Raw genomic sequence first — 22,307 nt, forward strand, 5'->3', positions numbered from 1 at the left:
GAATCATCATGAGTATTGATTTCACAAAACAATAAGTAGTTGGTGTCAGAGAAGCAATATCATTTTAACTATATTCATAATTTATATGTAGTTAGGGATTTCTTATGTAATTAGGATCATTTTTTCCAATCTCTGTATTACATTACAGTATTTTAAAAGTTTTTTATATATCAAAATAATTATTTTTTCTTCCTGGAAGTATTCTTCATTCTTCTTAAATATAATTTGATTGTGCTCCTAGTTCCTTCGGAATCATAGCTAATGGATGCGCTAGTTCTCTGACACTAGGAGTAAAATACGTTTTAAATGTAGTAGTATAGCTTATTGAATCCTTGAGAACAGTATTTTCAAATTAATCAGAGTCTTCTATGACATAATTAATTTGCATTTGCTGTTTTCTTTGTAAGTTTATTTGTAACGGCTCCTGGTGACTTGAAGAGTTTTCTTTCTTTGCCTACCGTCCTCAGCTCTCCCTGGCAATTTCGCAGATGATCTGGCAGCCCCAGTACTCACCCGAGGGCAAGGCTGGTAAGGATATAGACATCTTGAGACAGAGCAATTAGGCTGTGCTGACTTCCCCCTTTTGCCAGAAGACAGCCCCATCAATTACTGAGGGACCTGTGGAGCGGAGCCTAGTCTATGCATGAACGGCTCCATTGTTCTGGCCCCTGTACAGTAGTCATGTGTGGAAAGCCTGAGTCACGCCGTCTTTTGTGGACATGCTGGACTTGGCTCCACTGTTGCGAATGAAAGCTCTGCTGATAATGTGCCATTGCCGCTAGGAAGCTCTGGCCCATGGAGACTGGGGATTCCGGCTAAATGCTCCGGTAAAATATAAGTCAAATAAAAAATAATGGTTATGTCATATGTACTTATTCCAGATCATTTGTTTCCTTGAGAAGTTTAAAAATATTTTGAATGAATTGTTTTAATTTTTAGAAGAAATCATTATTTTCAAGAAATAAATATATAGGTTAAAAAAAGCTAATAGAGCTTATAATGAAATTCACTACCCCCTCCATTCACAGAGACAGCTTTACCTCCTACTGATGTTAATTCTTCAGGTAGTTACGTTCCTGTCTCTAAATAGTATATTTACAGTAATATGTTTGTTCCTTTACTGTGTCAGTGTATACAGTGTATCTCATTTAAACAGTGTCCTGCCAATACAGTTCTGTTACTGGTCTGAGTTTCTCTCCTGTTCACCCCTGCTGTTTCTGGTCTCCTTCCTGTGAATTAGATCTTTTGGCCCCTCATTTAGGAGGTAAGGTGTGGCTAAGGAGGGCCTGTCCTTTTATCGGTGTCTCCTCCCCCATTCCTGCTGCTAGTCTTCATCAGTTCTATCTCTGCTTTTACTTTGTGAGGGCTGATTATGTTTAGATTCTCTTCTGCAGCCTCGATGTATCTATAGGTTGATTCTAAAAAGTGAGAACCAGTAATTGACTACAGAGCCATTTATTGGGCTGTGGTATACTTTCTTATCTCTGCTTCCAGGGCTGTGATCCCTCTGGCACTCAGAGGAAAACTTTTCTGGTATTTATTATTTATGTGTGTGTGTAGACTTTTAAAAATTGATTTGGGCATTGGGTGGTCCCCCCGCCCCTTGGAGTTTCTATTAATTTTTTTTCTTGCATTGTGAATTCGTATCATAGCTCCAGTTTTTCTAAGCTTTTAATCGTCCTTTCTCTTCAGTTAGAATACCCTTTTCTAGTAATTATCCTCAAAATAGTTGTGTTCCTACCTAAAAACAAAAGCATGACAGACAAACTTCTGAGTTATTGTTTGTTTGAAAGTGTATTTAAATTGCACTGGATTGCGGTTTGGGTTACCAGTTACAGGGTTCAAACCGCTCCTCGTGAGAATCTTGCTCCGCTGTCTTCTGAAACCTCATAGAAGTCGGACACCCTCCTCATGCTCTTTGTGGGTGACTTTTTCTTTTACCTCCTTCAGTTTGTCTTTGATGTTCTGGAATTTTATGATTACACGTCTTTTTTCATTTCTCTCACTTGACATTTATTAAGCTCCTTCATTTGGAAACGTAGATGTTCTGTATCTTTTGGCTCTGATAATTTTTTTTTCATATTTATTTATTTTAAAAAAGACTTCTCCTTTTTCTTTGTTTTTTCTTTCCACAAATTATATGAGTGTTATATTAGGCCTCTTGAATTAATTTTCTGTATCCTTACCTTTTTTTATTTCTGTTTCCTAGTCTTTAAATTCTGGGTATTAGTTCTTTTATTTCTAACAGAATTAGTTTAACTTCTTCAATCTTGGTAGGCCGAATAATTCTCACAGGAATTTATGGGTAAAGGAAAAAATTAGGCTGTGAAACTTCACTAGGGAGATTTAAATTTATGTCTCTTATGACCTCATTTGTTATTTTTATTTTCTATGTCTTTTCTTTTTATATTAGTATGAGCTGGAGAAAAAATGTATTTTAAAATATGTATTAATTGAAGAGTAAGTGTGATTATGTTAATTATATTCTTTATTACCATGATAATTGTATTTATTTATAGAATACTAAGTTGTACATCGTACTTACATGTGTAACTTCTCACTTACTTTGAAAATACATATAACTAAAGAGAAGATGGATTTTAGAAGACACTTAGTTTGTAACACCTTCCCTTCCATCAGATAGTGTAGCCATCAGTCTTAGCAGACCTTCACAGAGATAGTCAGCAGATTTAGGAACTCTTGAGGAACTTGTTTTCAACATTTATACAGTTTATATTCTTTCATCTATTTTTGGTTAAACATTTGTGAATTTGGCCTGTGGCTGTAACTCATCCAGGAAACAATTATATAGCAGACGATTTTGCAAAAGTGAAAATTTTGAATAATTTCCTATAATCTGTATAATAAAATATTTGAAAATTGTTCTGAGCATTATTATGAAATATGTCTAGAAAATAGTGTTTTTGCTACTTTGTCTGATAATTTTATTTTATTGATTTACTGAGGTTTGTTACGTAGTTGGGAGTTAAGCCAGTAACCTTAGCTGAATTATTTACAATTCTCATCTTGGCTGTTGATCTGTCCTGCAGTCATTATAATGAGGACTTTGATTTGTGATTTAAAGTTACTATTGCAAATCTCTTGCGTGTTTGACAGTTTTTTTATATTTACGGATGCTTAAAAGATAAAGCATTTTGTAGCTGTGAATGTTAGGATTGGCTGAGTGACTCTGGATGAATTACTTCATCCTGGATAAATAAGGTAATGCATGAAAGGGCCACATCGCCTGAAGCGTATACCCAGGTTCTAAGCAGGAACCACGTGACCCTGCTCTCCATACACTCTTGTTTCACCTGCTGATCCTGAGCTCTGAATTTAAAGTTAAGGTGACCAACATCTGCTGACTGCTCATTAAAAAGTCTTATTTCTTCTTAAGTATGTAAATTGCTCTGTTTATAGAGAGTAAGCTCACAGTGTTGGGTACTTTTTTTAGAGCACAAGAATAACAAATTCATAACAATAAAACGTATTTAATACTGAAGTAAGAGTTTCAACTTTAGTAATATTCTTAGAAGAGTTAATGTAAATAATCTTATTAATGTAGTTATACCTTTAACTTGTAATTATACCTTTAACTATTACTTTATCATCCTGGATAGTAAGTTTTAATATCCATCTTTCCTTAGTGATCAGGAAGCATGCGAGAAGGGACATATATGCAAATGTCACAGTTAATGATAAACTTTGGGTAGGTTTTAACCGTATCTTTCTTGTTGGTACATAGATTTCTATTTTCTGTCTTTTATTTTTCTCTCTTATGGTCTGTTTTAAAAATCTTAATTATATTAGATTATCATTTTCCAAAAAAATAGAAATAGTTATAAACACTATGATGTGATTATTTGTATACTTTAAACCGATCCTTTTTGTACTTTTAACTGAATCCTTGATTTTTGCCATTGGATATTCCAGGAAAAACAGTGAGTGGCAGTACAAAAAGATATTTGAAAAAGAGTACAAAGAGATTAAAATTGTGCAATGGTAGATTCTTCTCAGCTTCCAGCTGGAAAGTGTGTGTACGTGTGTATTTTTGCATGCACACGTGTGGTTTCCTTGAAAGAAGGGTTAATTCAGGGGGTAAGGTATAGCGTGAACTGGGTCTTGGGTTCAATCCCCAGGACCTCCATTAAAAAAATAAATAAACCTAATTACTGCCCCCCCCACAACAAAATAAATAAATAAATAAAAGACATTATAAAAAAAAGAAAGTGTTAATTCAGTGGGAAGTAAAGTGGCAGATTTTACAGCGGGTACCAATGCGCCTTTTCATTTTATCTAGCTCACTGATAGGTACAAAAAGTGATTTTGAACATAATTACTGAACCATGTTATTTCAGATATTTTAATACATATCATTTTATTGTTCTGTGTGGATTGTAAAATACTGCTTTTACTGTATTTGTACCTCAAGTATATAACTACTTGGTTCAAACCGTACCATTTCATGAGACATGTTAAACTAAGTGGGCCCTCAGCAGACAGGCTAGATCAGCCTCTGCTGGGGTGGGTTTTCAGGCAGAGAAGATTCAGGGCTCCGTGAGGCAGCGGCCCGGGGCCAGCCTGGCCCGCATGGGGCAGGAAAGAGGCAGTGGAGGGAGCGTACTGGCAGCTGGGCCCATTCGTCTGGTTGAGGAGATGTGGGGGGAAAGTGGGTCCTTTGAAGAAATTAAGTGATGAATCACTGTCTCTCTCTCCTCTTTTCCTCCAGGGCCCCTGTGTCCATGACGAGGACTCTGGCCTGTCGCTCACAGGAAAACCTGCCCTTCAGGCTCTGTTATATCACTGCCATTTTTATGAACATTTGAGTCAGATGGTAAAACATTGTTACCTGGGACGGTATACATTTGATTTGAATTGTTCTGCTTTTCATGGAACTTCAGAAGGCAATGATTTAAATGGTATAAATATTTATATTTATATTTTTAATAAAATGTAATATTTCTTAACCTGTTAAAAACCTGTGTGTTTGTTACAAAATATTTGCAAAATAATGAAAACAGAGAACATTCATCTCTAGTCCCAAAACCCAGAGATGATCTTTGTTGCCTTAGGGTGTATTTTCTCCCGGTCTTCTTCCTCTGTATAGCTTTTGTTTGTTTTACTTAGTTGTGCTCCTGTCTTATGTACATTTTTGTATTGCCTTCTTTCACTAAACATTGCCTAAGCATTTTTCTGTGTTATAAATTCTTCATGGAAACTATTTTTGACATCTTATTAATGTTTCATAAGTTATTTCATGCCCTTCAGTAAAGTTTTATAGTTTTTTCTATTAATGTCTGAAACTTTTTGGAAAGTTCTTCCTAGGCAATCAAGAATGGGATGTTTTCCTACTAAATTTTCTAATTTGTTTGGCTGATATATTGAAAAACTTTGTTTTTGTCATGTTACTCAGTTTGTCAAAATATCTGCTGAAACCTTTTAATTTCTACTTATTTGTAGATTCTCTTGGAGTTCCTAAGAATGAGATCTTAACACATATAAATAATAACTTCATCTCATAATAATAAATAGTAATTTAATAATAAGAATAAAAATAATTGTAAAACTAAATGTAAAATATTTTTTTAATATTTAAAAGGTTTTTAAATAATATTAAAAGATCTTGACATAATTTCACACAGAAAAGGTACAAGAATAGTACAGAGACTTCCCAAATGTTTACATTTTAGTATGTTTGTTCCCCTATGCCGTATGTATGTATGTGCATGTAAACAAAATTTATTTATTTATAATGCATGTGTGTGTGTGTGTGTATATATATATATATATACATATACATATATATACTTTTTTGAGCCATTTAAGAGTAAATTGCAAACATGAACTTTCTTTACCCCTGAAATACTTAAGTATATATTTCTAATTCACTTTTCTGCTCATTTCTTTGAGAAATTAAGAGGAGAATGACATTTGATGACATTCTTGAATATAATAAATAAATATCCCTATGAGGAAGGTGACCCATTTAATTGTTTGGATTTCTCTGTATTGGTGTTACTGGAAGCACGGCCCTTGAATCAACAGCACTGACATCTGCTTCCAACTTGGTAGAAATGCAAATTTACTCCCCGACCTTGATTTGGGGAATGAAATCTCTGAGACCAGGACCCAGGGAACCAGTTTATCAAGCTCTTTATGGTTCTTCTGCACACTGAAGCTGGTGAGCTGGTGCTCCTGACTAATTGTGTTAGAGTGAGCTTAAAGCACAGTTAACTGATTGTCATTCACTTTCTTGTGAAATATGCTTTATATATAAGTTAATCAAGAATAATAACAACTAGGCCAACTTCTTTCCTTAGTTCTTGGTTGGTTTCACATAAGGTTGACGTTGGTTGGTACAGTACCCGGAAGACTACTCATGTTGACAGTTTTCCTGTCCTCACAGGTTTAGACGACTCATTCAAGTTCTGGAGGGCACCATCTCGGACGTCCAATCAAGATCAAGATCCAAGTTCTCTCTCCACCTCGGAAACAACGGTACTCACAAAGAACGCATGAGGGCTGCATGTTGACTTTCTGAAAAAATGTGAATTTATGTAGTAGGGAGATAAGAATGGAAATGAGGTATAAGGTTATGACTGTAGCAGCTGTGATTTATTTGAAGTGTTGTCTTTTCAGAACTAGGGTTTGCCTTGCTCAAGTAGGTACACTGAACAGCCTTTTAGATGAGTTTTCAACCTCTTTTCTACCTTTTTTTCAAATATGTATTTTTTTAAATGTTTTCTTTTTTAAACTAGTTTAGGGTTTTTTTTTTTTTTTTTTTTTTTTTTTTGGAAGAGGTTTGGAGGTAATTAGCTTTTGTTTATTTTTTTGATGGAAGTACTAGGGATTGAACCCAGGGCCTTTTATATACTAAGCATATCCTCTACCGCTTGAGCTATACCCTCCCCACTATCTTTTTTGATAGAACCAGGGTTCAAAAAATTTTAAATGTTTATCAGTAGTAGTAGAAGAAGAGAACAGATCCCATGTGATTGGTAATCCTTGATTACCCTGAAATTAATTTTGCTTAAGAACAAGACACTTTGAAGACTGTTGACCCATTGAAATGATTCCAGTGTGGTACTGATGATTTTAAACACACTTCCAAATACTTGCATCAGACAGAAGCTTGTCTTGATTATCTGTAATACCTGAAATTTATATACCTGCCTGCCTTTCTTCCCTTTTCTTTTTATATATAAGTTGCTTTGTTCTAAAAAGTTTGAGACACTAAGTATTTCTAAATAATGACATGCTAAGTTTCATTTGTTTTGCAAGCATACAAAATCATTTATTCTCAACTGGAAAATATTGAGTTCAATTGCAAAATGTTTTTGGAAAAATTACTGTGTTGTAGAACCTATTAGAAAGGCAAAGGCGTGACACCGCTGCTTCCAGGAACAAAAATAATATGAGAATAATAAAAAATTATACAGGTGTTAATAAAATTCACCTTCTACAGTTTCCCAAGAGACTGGTACAGTTTTAAAAGTCTTCTTTTTTTTTCCCCCGAGACTCAAAAGAAGAGAGTTTATGTTTAGTGCTAAATTGAACCTTTATTTAGAAGAACAGAATACCCCAGTTCCACTAGATGTCATGCTTTCCTTCTCACGGTAGAAGTAATGTGTATCTTTATCTCAATAAGAGAAATAATGATATGATTAAATGCCAGAGGGAACTGTTTTAATTGGTTATTTAGTTCACAGAAGGACAACATTATTCTTACTCTTCTTAGGTTTCTCTGTTTAAAGGTTTATAGACGGACTTTGAAATCTTGGTACATTCTTTGCTTATATAAGCAGTAAATAGTAATTGCTCTAAATAACTTTGAGTTATCTTAGCTATTTTATAGATATCAAGTTGTGTTTATACAAGAAGACTTAAGTCCAGAAAACAAAACCAAATCAAACTTTTGCATGTCTCTATTTGATAAAAATATGTCAATCTTACAGATTAGGTTTACTAGATTTTCTGAGAAAAACTTTGGAAAGATGTCACTTACTATAATCATTATTAAAATAGAAGTATCTCTATTAAAGCAAAAGTCTTTAACTTGTTTATGTTAGGATATCACATAGACTTTTAGAGAAGTGTACCAACAAAATCTGTTTTTTTTAAAGAATTCTTATACATAGTCCAATGTAAGATTTAATTCTTGTAGTTTCTCAAAAGACCAGTGTTATCTGTTAGAATTTTTACAATCAACGGTTTTCTTTGTTTTTTGGTTTCCAACTAGAGTTTGGGTATTGGTGACTTTTATTCACAAAAAAGTAGTCTTATTACCCCAGTTCTGCTAATTGTTCCTGTTTTCCTAACCATGTGAGAGATCTGTACATCTTTGTAGCAACAGGAGACAAATCTGGAGAGTTTATTCATTGTACTCGTATTGCATTCAATCTAAGCTGCCATTACCCAGACCAACCAATACTTCCTCAGGTTTAAGAAAATGTTGAAGTTACAAATTGAGGTATCAGTTGAGTGGATGTAAATCTAATGAGCTTATCTTGTTATTTATATCACTATTTTGTGTCTCTCCCAGAATTGAGAAAAGATGCAATTTGTGGATTGGGTTGTTTTTCCAAGTTGTCTTTCTAAGGAAAGCACCATCCTTTGATTTGGGTCATGTCATCCAGTGTGCTGTTACTGGGTCATTATCCATTCTGTGCTGTTGACGCCACATTAGGGACTTCCATGGTGTTATCTAACGAATATTAGTTCAACGTTGTTTGGCAAGTTTTGGAAGAATCAGGACTTGTATGTTTTGTAAATGACAAATAGAGTAGAGTGTCATTGTCACCTTGGGGCCGTTGCCCTCATAAGCAAATGCCTTTTCAGAGATGGCCTCCCCTCAACTCAGTGTCTTCTTCCCCAGGATAGGAGGGGTCAGGCAGTAGTTGTTTTTCCCCCTGAAATCACATTTTTACCCCTCAGGAACATCTGAACTAGATACGTGTTTCTGCCTAGGACCTACCAGTAGTGCAGCCACAGCTTTATGACCAAAACTTGGTCTTTTCTGTTGGTCTTGAGCAGAATTATGTTTGTATTTTTAAAAATCTGTTTTATCAGATGTCAAAATAAAGGAAATGTGGATCCTTTCCTTTTGAGCTCAGATGGGGACACACCCAGTTTGTTGTGTGTGGCCACCACGTTGCGTGCTACAGATGGGTTCAGCTGTTAAATCTGCACCGTTTGAGGGTGGTGCCGTTTTATAAATGAAGAAGCAGAGTCTTAGAGAATTTAAGTATTTGGCCTAAAGTCGCAAAGCTATTGGAGGGTGGACTAGGACAAGGCCGAGGAAGCTTGTTCCTTTAAATTGTGTCCAGTAGGGCACAGGGGCCTGGTGTTAAATCCCTGCGTGTGAGTGATTTTAGTTAGGCAAGAATCTTACCTCATCTTCTGCTTTTTCCTTCCACAATGTTTTTCTGAGCTTTCTTTTTTTTATTTTACATGCAGTCCTTAGAATCTTGAATCTACGTAGTTGAAGTGATTTAAACTTCCTATTGTAATTTGTTTAGAATTAATGATTACAAATTGTGAAGCACAACAAAATTTTTCTGCTCTGGGGCCTACAGAGAAAGTTGTCATTTGTAAAAATGAACACTTAGAACCCCAAGTTTTAAAAATGTAAATAGATGTGTACTCTTTTTCATGCCACAAATCCTCATTGTCTTTATTCCCTTTTAATTTTTTAAAAATCAAATAACCTATTTAGATTACGAATACTGGTTTTGATGAAAGAGAATGGAGATATTGTAAAGTTATTTTGACAAATAAAATTCCTGAGTCCTAAATTAACTCTCAAAAATTTTTGAAGTACCCAGTGAGCTCTTGTTTCTGTAAGGCAGAATACAAAGAAAATATTTTTGAACATTGATGCATTTTGTTTATATGACAGAAATTGTTTATTTTTAGACTCAACTTCCCCTTTGATATGGTAAATGACTGCTATTTCTGCTTTTTCAAAGGGATTCTCTTAAAATTATAACTACTTTATTTTACAATGAAGCATGATTTAGAGAGCTTCTTCCATTATCAGATCTGTTTACAAACATGTTGAAGGAAAGACTATCTTTTAGTTCTTGGAAGCAAAATGTGCGTGTTTTAGGATAGTGGTTTTAAGTAACATCAGTCTATCTGCACTAACAGGCCTTTACTGCCTTCTGTGCTAGTAAGGTGAGAACGCTAGGGGGTACATATGCTTCAAAGAAAACTCAGTTTTGTTTGTCTTGTCAAGGGAATGCAAATTGAAAATCTCAGGATGTGCCAGGTGGCAAATGTGAGAGTGAGGAAAACATCTTTGTTGTGATTTTGCACTGAAGCCATTTTAATGAACAGGGCGAGTGACAGATAAAAGAATTAGACTCCCTGCTGCAAGAGGAAGACCTGACCTCCCGCTCGACGCCTCCTACTGACAGTGGGCAGAGAGCAAGTGAGAATGCCGTGTTCTCCGCTCTCGGCGAAGGGAAGGGATGACGAAGCGTGCTTAGTGTGCCTAAGCCAAGCCTCCCTGAATCCTCCACCCGGGAGGTGGCCCGAAGCCCCAGTCAAGCTGAGGGCCATCCGTGGAAGCAGGAGGAGGGGGAGAAGGAAGCACATCCCTCAGAGGAGACCAGCCGGCGTTCCAGAGCTTTGTCTGGGGATGTCCTCTGACTTGAGTAGCTCTGTGCTGTCGTGAATATGGTCCTGGACTGAGGATCCTCATTTGAGTCTGCACTAGGCCCACCCCTTGTCCCTGAATGAGGACCTGGACCAGATCAGGCCTTCTCTGCCTGTAGCATTGTTGGCTTCTATGAACCTCACCTTCTGGGAGCTAATACTTGCATTTCCAGGTTGATTCATTGTTACTTGGATTTCAAGATGACAAGTAATACATGTATGTTTCGATGTGTATTATGAAATATAATCAAATAAATATCCATGGGAGATTATTTTCAAGCAATCAAGGACTTGAGCATAGTACTAGAATAAGTCAGCTTAAGACTGCATGAGTGTTTGTCAATTGAAAGGATGGTTAGTGAAAAGATAAAAGATTCCAGCATCCTTGCTCTCTTAAATTTTCTAATATAACCAGGAGAGCTCGTGGCAGGAGTCAGGCTCATTCGTCAGCTCCTGCATGGGCTGTGTGGTCGGTCTCAGCGTCTGATTGTTACTTCACAGACAGAACGTTATCTGGATGTCTGTTGATAGGAACTTATTTTTTAAACACATCTCTTATAGCCAATTGTAAGCAACTATAATTTAAATAATTTCTTTAGGTTTTTTCCCCCTGTTATCTGGATCTAATGTTATATAAAATAAGACATTTAATACATGCTTACTTATGAGTGATTTATTTGGACTGAAATTTATTCAGCCTTCATTGTTAGGTGACTTTATGTGCTTAGCTTACATTTTTTGGCTACGGTTTTCTATCATTTATTTCTTACTATTGTAATGTCATACTTGAGGTGGTGAGAGATGATTGAGGTCTTAACTTGAAAGGGGGATTTTTAAAACTGTATATTAATTTCCTGTGCCATTTTCTTCAAATTTATATTCTCTTTGCCATCAGAAACTGCAAATGAAAATAATCTTTTGAGTTTTGCTTTCATCCTGTCATATCAAGTCTAAAGCAACCTACTTTAAGTGTTGGGATAAATATGCAATCAGTGTGCAAGTATCGTGAGCTGTACAGGGTCTGAGTTTGCGGGAGGGTTGATGCGTGAGTTCTGTTGACAGCTTGCACTACCTGCATGCACTGACCTGGAGGTTGTCCAGGCGTGGGAAATTCATGCTGTCTCAGAGAAGAGAAATTGATGGAAAGATACAGCGTTTTCCACGTAGGAGGTGCTTGACGTCAGTTTGGGCTTTTTCAGTTTTAGGAGGCCACACAGTCTGCCCATCTGTAAACCTGTGCGTCAAATTGTGTTCACTTTCTATAGAATTTCTGTTAAGTTTAATGCTTCAAAAAACGTATTCTAAAGACAGTGTCAGCATATTGCCTAATTCTTAAACCATTTCTTTTGTGATGTGAGAAGCAGAGAAGAATTGTCTAATGCTTCTGCTAATTCTTCTATTTAAATTTGCATGTGCCATTTGAAACTCTAAAAAACCCTTTTATTATGAATAGAAATGCAAAGTATCTGAAGGGCACAGTGAATTATAAGCTGGTGTTTTTTCAGCCTCTCAGCATTTGAGCAGTAAATGGGAACAGGCTTTATCAGGACCATAAAATCCTAGATGGGCTTCAAATCAAAGCTTCCCTCCTTTGAATTTCTGATTTACGTAAACTATAACAAGTCCTATAAGAAGTAGAAAATGCCGTTCAGAAGCCTTACAGCTCTCAGGATATGCGTGGTTAGTGGTGCTAACTAGGGCGCTTCTCTAATAAACCTTTCTGTTTAAGGATATCTTGTGCATGTATTGCTTGTGTTTCATTTTCCAACTAGTAACGTTAACAAGAGGCTGTTACGAGGAAGATGATTTTCTTTGCTCTCCGTAGGTGGCAGCTTCGTTGGGGAGTGCTGAATTTCAGCCCCTCGTGCTCTGCGCAGCGCCTCTCCCTGAAGCCTCGCACGACCAGTTTGTGGCTCAAGGTATCCTTTTAGAAAAACATCCTCCTTTCAAAAAAGAAAAATGGCAAGTTGGTCCAGTTAGATTCTGGACCATCTGTTTGTTCCTCAGTGTCTGAATACTTGAGACACAGCACCTTGCCCTGCCCTTCTTGTCTTGGCTGGTGTACTGTCACCCAGGGCAGACACTCACACCCTAGTGTACGTGCATGCGCAGACACACACACACACACACACACACACACACACACACACACACACACACACACACACACACACACACACACTCTGCAGGAGTGGGATGTCGATGTCTGAGGTGCCGAGCAGTTAGGGAATTCCCCAACTGCCTCTCTTTGGCACTTTCAGAAACTTTCCTCTGACTATCAGAACTTGTGAATGTTGTATGTAACCACAGGGTAAACAAAATAGTGATAACTTTCATGCTTATTTGCAGTAGCAGGTCAGCATGAAACTGCATCTCCGCGGCCTCCTCAGGATTCCTCCCTTTCTGCTCCTCTGCCCAGACAGTGTGTTTTTGTCACTCCGCCTCTCCTCTCGGCTGTCTGCAGTCTCCTGGACAGCCTCCTGGCGACCACTCCAGGTGACACTGCGGACGCTTTGCGACAGGCTCGCCTCATGGAGCTTCTCTGTGGGTAAGAGACCACGCTCCTGGAGAGGAAGCAGACCCAGGCCTTCACTTTCGTCATAGTTGTCTTGAGAGTCTATTTTAGATCTGTTAAAACACTTGGATTGGTTTATATCAGCTCTTAAGCTTCCTCAACCTTTATCCTGAGTTTTTAAAATTCAGAGGTTCTGAAGCCTGACTTGTCCTCTGCCGCACTCAAGGAATATGATGCAGGTCTCCTTGGTCATTCTGAACGGAAGTGAAGGAGGTTTGGGATTCACCTCCCTAGTGGTCGTATCAGATTAGTGATGTTGGGTTGAAAACTAATTTTTGAAATTCATTTGGAGTTACTTAGTTATGGGAGACTGAAACTTTTATTAGAAAATATTCTGATAAAATTTAGAGAAATTGTGATTTGGTTCTCTCATTTACCTAATATTAATTAGCATCTGACATAACTTTTTCTGGTTTTCCGGTTGGTTTTAAGGTGTAGTTTAAAAGGCCATAGATAGTGAATTCAGTTCGGCTTGAGTCCTGATTGTAGTTCATTCTCTCACTAGCGTTGCAGCCCTGGGAAATCCACTTTTATCTCTGAAGATTAAATCAGACCTCAGTGCTTTTTCTTTCTTTTTGGAATATTAAGAACAATCTGAAAAAAAAAGTTTTTCCCTACTTCACTTCATGCAGTTATGATCGCTCCTTCACTCTGCCATTTATTTATTGCAGAGTGAGACTGGAGTTAGTTCTCTTCATTTATTTGTCATCTCTTCTACTCTGATGCCTGCTAGGTTGGAAAAGAAGACTGCTGGTTGATCTCTTGTTTTGTTTCCCTTCTATAAGGTCTTTATTGTATTCTACCTTTAATGGGTTTCATTAGAATTCTTTGTTTCCCACATTTATCTGATAAGGTCTTTTCCTGTGTTCTGAAATACTGTAAGATAAGTTTTTATAAACATTTATTTCCTTCATTTTATGAAAATCCTTTTTTCTTCAATTCTATTCATGGTTATATCTGAACTTCAAATTCTGATTGGTTAGTCTTCAGTGGGCAGCGTGCTGATTATTTAGAGGGTGTCCATTCTCTGTCCTCCCAGTATCGCAGACGCCGCCCTCCTAGAGACGAGGGTCTGGGAGCTCCAGGCCCTGCTGCCTGCATCCCCCCAACTCGAACACACTCAGGCTCAGGTAAGTGTCTCCCTCCCACCTCGTGTTTTTTTGTACCTTTGTTTGCCATTATGTGCCCAAAACAAAAATTCTGCTGTGGATAGACTAACCGTAAGAGAGGGCTGAAGCTCTCTCAGGATATACATGGTGTGATGAGGTTATTTGAAATAAGATACTTAAAATTTTAATCTGAGAATCTTTGGATGGTGGGGTTTGAAGACCTCGATTCTATCCCTGTTTCCATCATTAACCAGCTAGAAGTGTGTAATCAAGGGTCAGGGCATCTTTGAGCACCATGTTTAAGAAAGGGGACATTGTATAGCCCACCTTCCCCCCTGTGATTTTAGGCTCTCTCTCTCACTTCCACCGAAGTTGAAGTTGTGAAAATACTTAGTGACTAAGTTCTGTGTATTTTCAGAACTCAGTCTAATAAGAATAAGTTTATTTTTGTTCCTTCACAGGTATTTACTATTTTTCAGTTGTTACCTGTAGCTAGAGGCTGTATATAAAGTATACCGAATACTTCTTTGTGTAAGTTGTTGCTGATAGAAAATGTTATGTTGACATCAGATTTTAAGAAGGGCTACAAGATGTACTTGGGTGATAGATAATGAAAGGTGGACAAGACCAGTAACTCTTGCTTTGTGGTATTTTCTTTGAGCTTTCTGAATAAGGCAGACCCCCTGCTACAGTGTTGGGTGACATAAACCACCTTCCAGACACTGTCCCAGCGTGGTGTTTTCATTGTGAGTGTGCTTGTGTGCATGATGGCCACCTCTCCGTTTTTCAGTCTGTTCAGCCAACAGAACTTTATTGAGGGCCCACTGTGTTCCAGGACCTTCCCTAAACGAACAAAACAAAGGCCCTTCTCCTCAGGTGGGAGCAAATCCATGTGTGTCTGATGAGGCCTTAAATGGACATCTGGGAAGAGAACCAAAGCAGGGGCAGGAAGTGGTGTCGGAGCTGGGCGGGTGGGGCTTTTCCACAGAGGGTGGTCGGGAGGGGCTTCCAGCAGTGACGGACGTGTGGCCTGAAATAAGCGAGGAAGCTGGTCCTGTGGGGCGTAGTGGGGCCCCTGAGGTTGTGGCTTGCTTGGCCTGTTTGGGAAGTAGCAGGGAGTGGCTGGAGCAGGATCTGCGAGGCGGAGATGGGGTCGGAGGGTCCAGCGCGTGTCCCGTGCCAGGGCTCGGTCTGCATTCCTGGAATGAATGAATAATATCAGTAGCGAACATTCATGGGGTGCTCGTTTGCATGCATTTATGTAATCCTCTCATCAATCGCATGACATGCATTAGGGGCCTTGTTTTACGAAGGAAATGGCTGGAGCCCAAGGATGCATAGCTTGTCCAGGGCGGCTCACCCAGTGAGCAGAGCCAGGGTTCCAGCCCGTGCAGGCTTGTTGGAGAACCCACAGTCATACAGTGTTGCACTGCCTGGCCTCGTGTGGACCAGGTGCTTCTTGCCTCTTTGTCTCTATACGAGATGATTCATTCGTTCACTCCAGAGCAATGCTGGAGCGTACGCTCCGCCACGCTGTGCTGCAGGTGCTAGTGATGCACCCCTGCCCACGTGAAGGCTGTGTCCCAGCGGCAGGAAGCATGGAGTAAACAGTAAATAGAGAGTAAGTGTTCATCAGGTGGCAGCACACGCTACGGAAAAAATAAGTGAGGACGGGTGGAGGGGGGATAGGTGGCTGCTTTTCCGGTAGGTGGTCTGCAAAGGCCTCATGAAGGTGAGGTTTGAGCAGAGACCTGGTGGGGCAGAGTGTGGGCCACCTCTGCACGTGAGGTTGCAGGCAGGCGGAGGTACACGTTTGCTGCTGAAGTTTGTGGTTGGTTGGTGTATTTTTTTGAAGAAGAGTTTCCAACATAAAAAAGTTACTTTGTGAACTGCCATATCATTAGCTGATTAAATCTTCAATACGGTAACTTACAAAAGAACCTGTGACAGTTCAGCTGCTTCCTCTCTCTAATGCTTCGTGCCAGCTCTCACCTTCTGTGGTTTGTCTGTGGTGACACCGCACCTGGGGAGGGCGGACTGGCTATGACCTCAGTAGTGTCGCATATGCAGGGGTCAGCAAATACTTCGCAGCAGTGAGGGAGTTAAATTTCACAAACTGCTGCATTTTATCCAATAGGAAGAGTCTAGAGCCACCTATGCTTTGATGGAAAATATATCGACAGATTAGATAAAAGGGAGTGCTTTTCACCAGGAGAAGCAGGACAGAAGAACCATTTGGAAATAGTCTAAGGCCATTTACCTTAGAGGCATGTATCCCTCATGCAGTCCCTGACTCTGGCAACAGCAGAATGAAGTGGGAGGAAAAGCTGTGAGTGTGTGTACAGAGAGAGGCTCCAGAACATCTCTAGAGTTCATGTGTATGGGCTGTCTCGTTGCCTGGGGAGGATGAATACACGAGACACCAGTTTATTGCTTAATTTTTACATATCCAGAGAACTATTTTCTAAAGTAGTTTTGCCAGTTAATACTTCTTATGGTATTAGTATCAAGCAACATCTCAGAGTTGTTTTTATTGGTAATCTGGGGGAAGACTTAATTTTTCTTTTGTAATTAAGAATAGTATTTTTATGCTGAAGGATAACTGAGGGCAAACATTGAACATATTTGCATTTTATTTGTAGCAGTAACTAGGCTGGTAGGCTGGCTTCTCCCATCCCTCAGTGGTACAGTTTGAAGAATATTTTGTAATCTTTCTTTATAAAATTGTAGATTTCATAGCTTTAGGCTGCCCTTTTCTGCTTCTTCCAGAATATTGATTTCACAGTTTAGCTACTTGAAAAATATAAAGGCTTTCTTTCTCTAAGTGGAATTCAGAATTTTCTTTGGAAATATTGCTTTGTTTGGTATTATTATAGTTGACAGTGTTAATGTGGCCATTAATGACATGCTGTGTATTCATTTTAGGTCTTTAAAAATTATGGTTAATATTTTATCACTTTTTTATTAACTTATGTTACAAAAATGTGGCTTATTATACTGCCTAGAAAAGTAAAATACTTTGTCACTGAGATGGGCTTTTCATATGATAACGTTTTGTTTTACTTTTCCTCCTTTTCTGAATAGGTGTCCTTTCTCCTAGAATACCTGTCCTCTTTGTCGCGGCTTCTGCAGTCATGTTTACTGGTAGATCCTGACCTCCTGGTTCAGGACGAGCTTCTGAAATCTCTGATCACAAATGTCATCAGAGTGCTCACCATATACATCAAAGATGTGCTAGGTAAGCTTTCTCTAGTTTAGGATGAAAGTAAATTATACTGAGGAATAACATCTTACTTTGCACCAGGTGTCCAGATCAAAGTCACATCTTGGATTGTTCTTTGCCAGTATTTTATAATGTGTTTTATAGTTTGGATATTTTCATTGGTTCCAGGAGGCCATTTGAGGCAAATATGTAGTATAATAAAGGACCATTCCCCTGTGCTGTCATTTTAAATGAGGGTAAATTTCTTTAATGTTAGAAAGTACAGTGAGTGTTAGATATTAATTATTCTAATGAGCTGTGACCGAGGCCAAATGACCTACTAGTAGCTCAATTGCAGTAACAAGTATAAGCAAGCCTAGTAGATAGTATCAGAAGTTTCCTAAGGTCCAAAATTCTTAAAAAATATATTCTGATGAAAAGTTGAATATAAAGCTTAATAGTAGAGAAAATTAAAACAATGTAGGATGTTTATCAAAATTAAAATGATAATTGTCTAAACTACTTTATAATGAAGTAATTGACCATTTGCTCATTCTCTTTGCCTGTCAGTTCGTTCTTGTTTAGTCCCTTGAATTTATGGATTGGCAGGTTTTAGCTCTGGTGAGTGAAATGGTTGATTCCCTGCGAAGCCAGTCCTCGGTGTCTCATCAGTGGTATTCAGTTATCCCAGTGCTGGAGCAGCAGTAATTCCTCACATAAAAGCTTCACAAGTGGAAGTGATGTCCTGGTGAAGCTAATTAGGTTTCACCATGCATTCTCTGCAACAGTGGTATCTCCACACAAGGAGCAGAAAATGATTCTTGAGGGAAAGAAGTGAGGGGGAAAAACGTAGCTCTTTAGAGTGGTTTGTGGGCCTCCAAAGCGCAACTTTGCCCAATAAAATCTTATTCATTAGTACGTAATTTCTCTTGCTGGGTTTTCTTGGGTATCACTTGGGAAGCATTGACATTGAGCTCCTGGAACGTACTCGAGGAATTTGCAGGGTCAGTGCTAAAAAACTGGTGCAAACATGGTTGTGACTAGAAGGCTTTTGACTGATGCTCGATCCCAAGGGCGCATGGCAAGAGGTGCCTGCATCGTGGCTGTCGTTGGCTGCCTTGTGGACGTGTCATTGATTTTCTTGCTTTGATTTGGGGATCTAAGGATTAAATAACAATGGTATATATTTTAATATTTAATTATGTAAAAGTTATTTAACCCATCATTAATTATGTCAAGTGCTAAAAAGGCAAAATATCAACAATATCTGAATGTATATCTAGCAGGTAGTTAAGCTAAAATTTATTTTCTCATCTCTTTCAAAAGTTAAACATTCACTCATATTTTTTTTAAGAAATTAATTTTTTTTCTGGAAAAATAGTTTTGAATGATCTTATAAAATATTGATAATGTTTCTGGGGTATATTAATATGATTTGCTAATTTTCATATATAATTGTATACATTTTAATTTACATGTATATATAAATTACGTTAAAATAATCAGGAAACACAGTTACAAAAGTAAATAGCTTTCAATTTTTAGTTTAACTATCAAATATTTTATTTGGCCATATTAAGCCTATGCTAAATAAAACTGGTAAGCTTTATACTTACTCTTTTCATGGGTAAAGTACAGATATATGGATATTGCATGAACAGATACATGGTGTCTGTGGGATTAATATTTCACGGGGGCTGTGATCAGGTAACATGTCTACAAAGACTCCTATAACTGACAACGAGCTCGTAACGACAGAAAGGTTGAGAAACGCACATGATTGCTACAATTCAGACTCCCTGGAAGATGCCCCTTCCCAGCCTCACCCAGCCTCATGGGTGCGGAATAACACTGAGAGGGAAATCCTGGGTTGCTTGGTGACGGAGTTTGACAGAGCGACGGATAACTGCTGGTGATGTGGTCACAGACGACAGTCCTAAGATAGCCACTGCCCTCCAGCCCCTGTTTGCCCCGTAGAGAGAAGGGAAAGCTGTTCTTAACCTGGAAGGTTAATTGCTGCAGCCCCAGACACGGGGGCCAAGTGCGGAATCCTCTTAGGGACCAGAGTTTTCCTTGTGGGGCCGTCTTCTTCTTGGTTCCTCAGAGAAGTTTCCTTTCTTTTCTGCCACGACCTTGGCTTGTTATGTTTTCCCCTTTCATGCCTGCACAAAGCTGCTCGAGGGGATAAGGAAAACAGGAGAAGCTTCACTTGTATAGAAGTTACTCGAACAATGACATGTGTTTCCAGTGTGCCCAGTGTGTGGTTCTGAAGCTGTCACATAATACTCAGTTCGCCACATCTTCTGCATATTGTTGAATATACTTTAATAAGAGGAGGTTGTATGAGTGCGTATTCATTTATCTATAGCAGGGTGGGTGGAAGAGAGAAATCGTTAAGAAGCAGTGAAAAAAAATTAATTGGAATTTGCATCATGCTGAATTACATCTGTCTTCATTTGATAATTACATACCTCTTATTTTAAGTGTAATGAAGTATCTGGTGAGTTTTATGTCTTAAAAGGCTTTTTCCTCTTTGGGTTAATAATGAAATGTTTTGATTAATTTTATAGATGCAGAGTTAATATCGGCCTTTTATCAGACATGGACACATTTATTTAACCTTCTGGCCACACTCCTGAGGAAAGCTGGTCCTGCCTCTTTACCATTTATTACGATGGGCCTGGCCAGGCACTGGGCAGCGGTGATCGGTAAGAAGATCATCTCACTGGGCTTGGGGTCAACCTGCTAATAAAAATTAAGATAATTATTATTTATGATTTTTATATAATTTATATGTATTCTCTAAAACTAAGTAATTATGGCATGGTCTTTGAAAGAGGAGCAGGGTACTTGCTTTGAGAAATTTGCAGTGCTCTTGAGGAGCCCAAAAAAATACATTTTAAGAAAATTGAAACCCATTTCAAAGTACCATAAAAACAAGTAAGAAAAGCCAGTAGTGTTATGGAGATGCAGATCGTGGTTATGAGGCAGTGAGATAGATTTTCTTCTGTTGGTGTAGAAACCAGTCTCTTTCCTTATACATGTGCCCTCTAAGTGTGTAAACCTGCATGTATCATACCCTGTTTTCATTATAACTTGGAAAGTTATAATAAAAATAGTGTCTTGTTTTGAGACATGAGGATTTTCTCATAACTGAGGGTATAGTGTAGTTAATTATTTTTATAAGATGTTTTCCATATACTAGTTGCCTACTAGGATGAACAAATGATTTTTTAAAATAACTACTGTCTTAAATTTTTCATAAAGTCTCTTCTAAATATTAGCATAGCAAGAAGCCTTTTTTGCATAAATGTTTATAAATAACATTTATGTTACCTTTTAAACCAGTTAAAATCTATTCAAAATTGAATTCTTCTAAGTTTCCAAATTATCACTAATTCAATCGACTTGTTTTTTCACATTTTATTTTATCATTTGGTCATTCTGTAAACTTACGTGTATGATAAATCCTGTAACCAGAATGATAGTTTTGAAGTAAGATTATGGGGAAATCATGTTCAGCCAGAAAAGGAATTGTTAGTAATCTGGATATAGGAGTTCTGGGTTAACCCTAAGGGGAATAATGTCCATTTAGAGATTATTATTTTGTTAAAAGAGAAAAAAATTGAAAGAGATTGACCGATGTGATTGGTGTTTTCCTCTGGCATCCAGGGTGATGGTGCGGGGGGAGTTAGTTTATCCCCTGAACAACCAATAACATAAAGCAACATGCTTTATGGGGCGTATGGGACACCTAGGCCAACGAGTTAAATCTGGCCACTCCTCATTTTGGTAAATAAACTTTTACTGGAACACAGCCACACGCACTCATTACTTACTGCCTGTGACTGCGTTCCTGCTGCAGTGGCAGAGCTGAATAGTCGTGACAAAGGCGTGTGACCTGCAAAGCGTGAAATATTTATTTATTCTCTGGCCCTTTCCAGAAAAAGTGTGTTGACCCCTGATTTCAGCCTGTTTACCTGACACTGTTTCCCTAGTGATAACATAAAAGAGATACTAAATTTAAAATCTGTTTTCAGAATACACACACAGGTTCATATAGTAACAGTGCTAATAAAAAATAACCTACAGCATAAACGGCTAGCTTTGATAATGTTCATGAAAACACAACTAATAAAAATGATTGATACTCCTTGCTTTGGGGTTGTTTTTATTTGCTCTTTTGTTTCTCTTATTTTCTATCCCATGTACCCATACGCATTTAAAACATGTTAAGTCACTTTGTAACTTAAGTTATCTATAACCATTTTTCCCACAAATTTGACTAATATTTAAATATCATTTAAATAAATTGAATTCCCATGAAACCTGTTGACTACATTATTTTTCTTACGTTACCTAAGAATATAAGAATTTCTACAAGCCTAAATCTAGGTAGAAATCCTTGTGGTTTTAACTCTTATGCAAGTATAAATCCAAAATAATATAAAAATAAAATCTTGATAACCCAGAGTACAGTTACATTAACTTTTTTTTTAAGATTAGCACTGAAATAAAAATTTAAAAGTTAAAAACTCTAGAGACTTTTTGGGTCCCGTTAGACCCCAGAGGGTCAATACTCATTTATATATAACCCTCTTATTTGGGGTCTTGGCAGAGAGTGTGTGGATGTGCATTTGTACACACACACTCATATAAGACAGGACCCATATGAAAAGAACAAAATGAGAACTAAATAGATTCTTCCATCAGTAGGTTGTCTTAGTGTTGTTTAACTTACTTTTAAACACTAGGGTTATTC

General features: G+C 37.8%; 1 protein-coding gene across 7 annotated transcripts in view; it reads left to right on the plus strand.

Annotated features, from left to right (window-relative positions):
* Nucleotides 1-22,307, plus strand: part of RTTN (rotatin) — a 116,226-nt gene that overhangs the window by 71,348 nt on the left and 22,571 nt on the right. For 5 of the 7 annotated variants that reach the window (XR_004316294.1, XM_032470746.1, XM_014565853.2 and 2 more), the window contains 7 exons: nucleotides 4,730-4,919; nucleotides 6,407-6,498; nucleotides 12,485-12,578; nucleotides 13,009-13,207; nucleotides 14,274-14,364; nucleotides 17,428-17,581; nucleotides 20,116-20,253. Coding sequence is in view for 6 of the 7 variants with exons in the window: in XM_032470746.1 (XP_032326637.1) it covers nucleotides 4,730-4,919; nucleotides 6,407-6,498; nucleotides 12,485-12,578; nucleotides 13,009-13,207; nucleotides 14,274-14,364; nucleotides 17,428-17,581; nucleotides 20,116-20,253 (958 nt within the window). In the remaining variant the exon portion in view is untranslated. The remainder of the gene's footprint in view (nucleotides 1-4,729; nucleotides 4,920-6,406; nucleotides 6,499-12,484; nucleotides 12,579-13,008; nucleotides 13,208-14,273; nucleotides 14,365-17,427; nucleotides 17,582-20,115; nucleotides 20,254-22,307) is intronic. The other 2 variants (XM_032470744.1, XM_032470743.1) reach the window with 2 other exon arrangements.

The sequence above is a fragment of the Camelus ferus genome, chromosome 30 (genome assembly GCF_009834535.1).
Source record: "Camelus ferus isolate YT-003-E chromosome 30, BCGSAC_Cfer_1.0, whole genome shotgun sequence".
Classification (NCBI taxonomy): Eukaryota; Metazoa; Chordata; class Mammalia; order Artiodactyla; family Camelidae; genus Camelus; species Camelus ferus.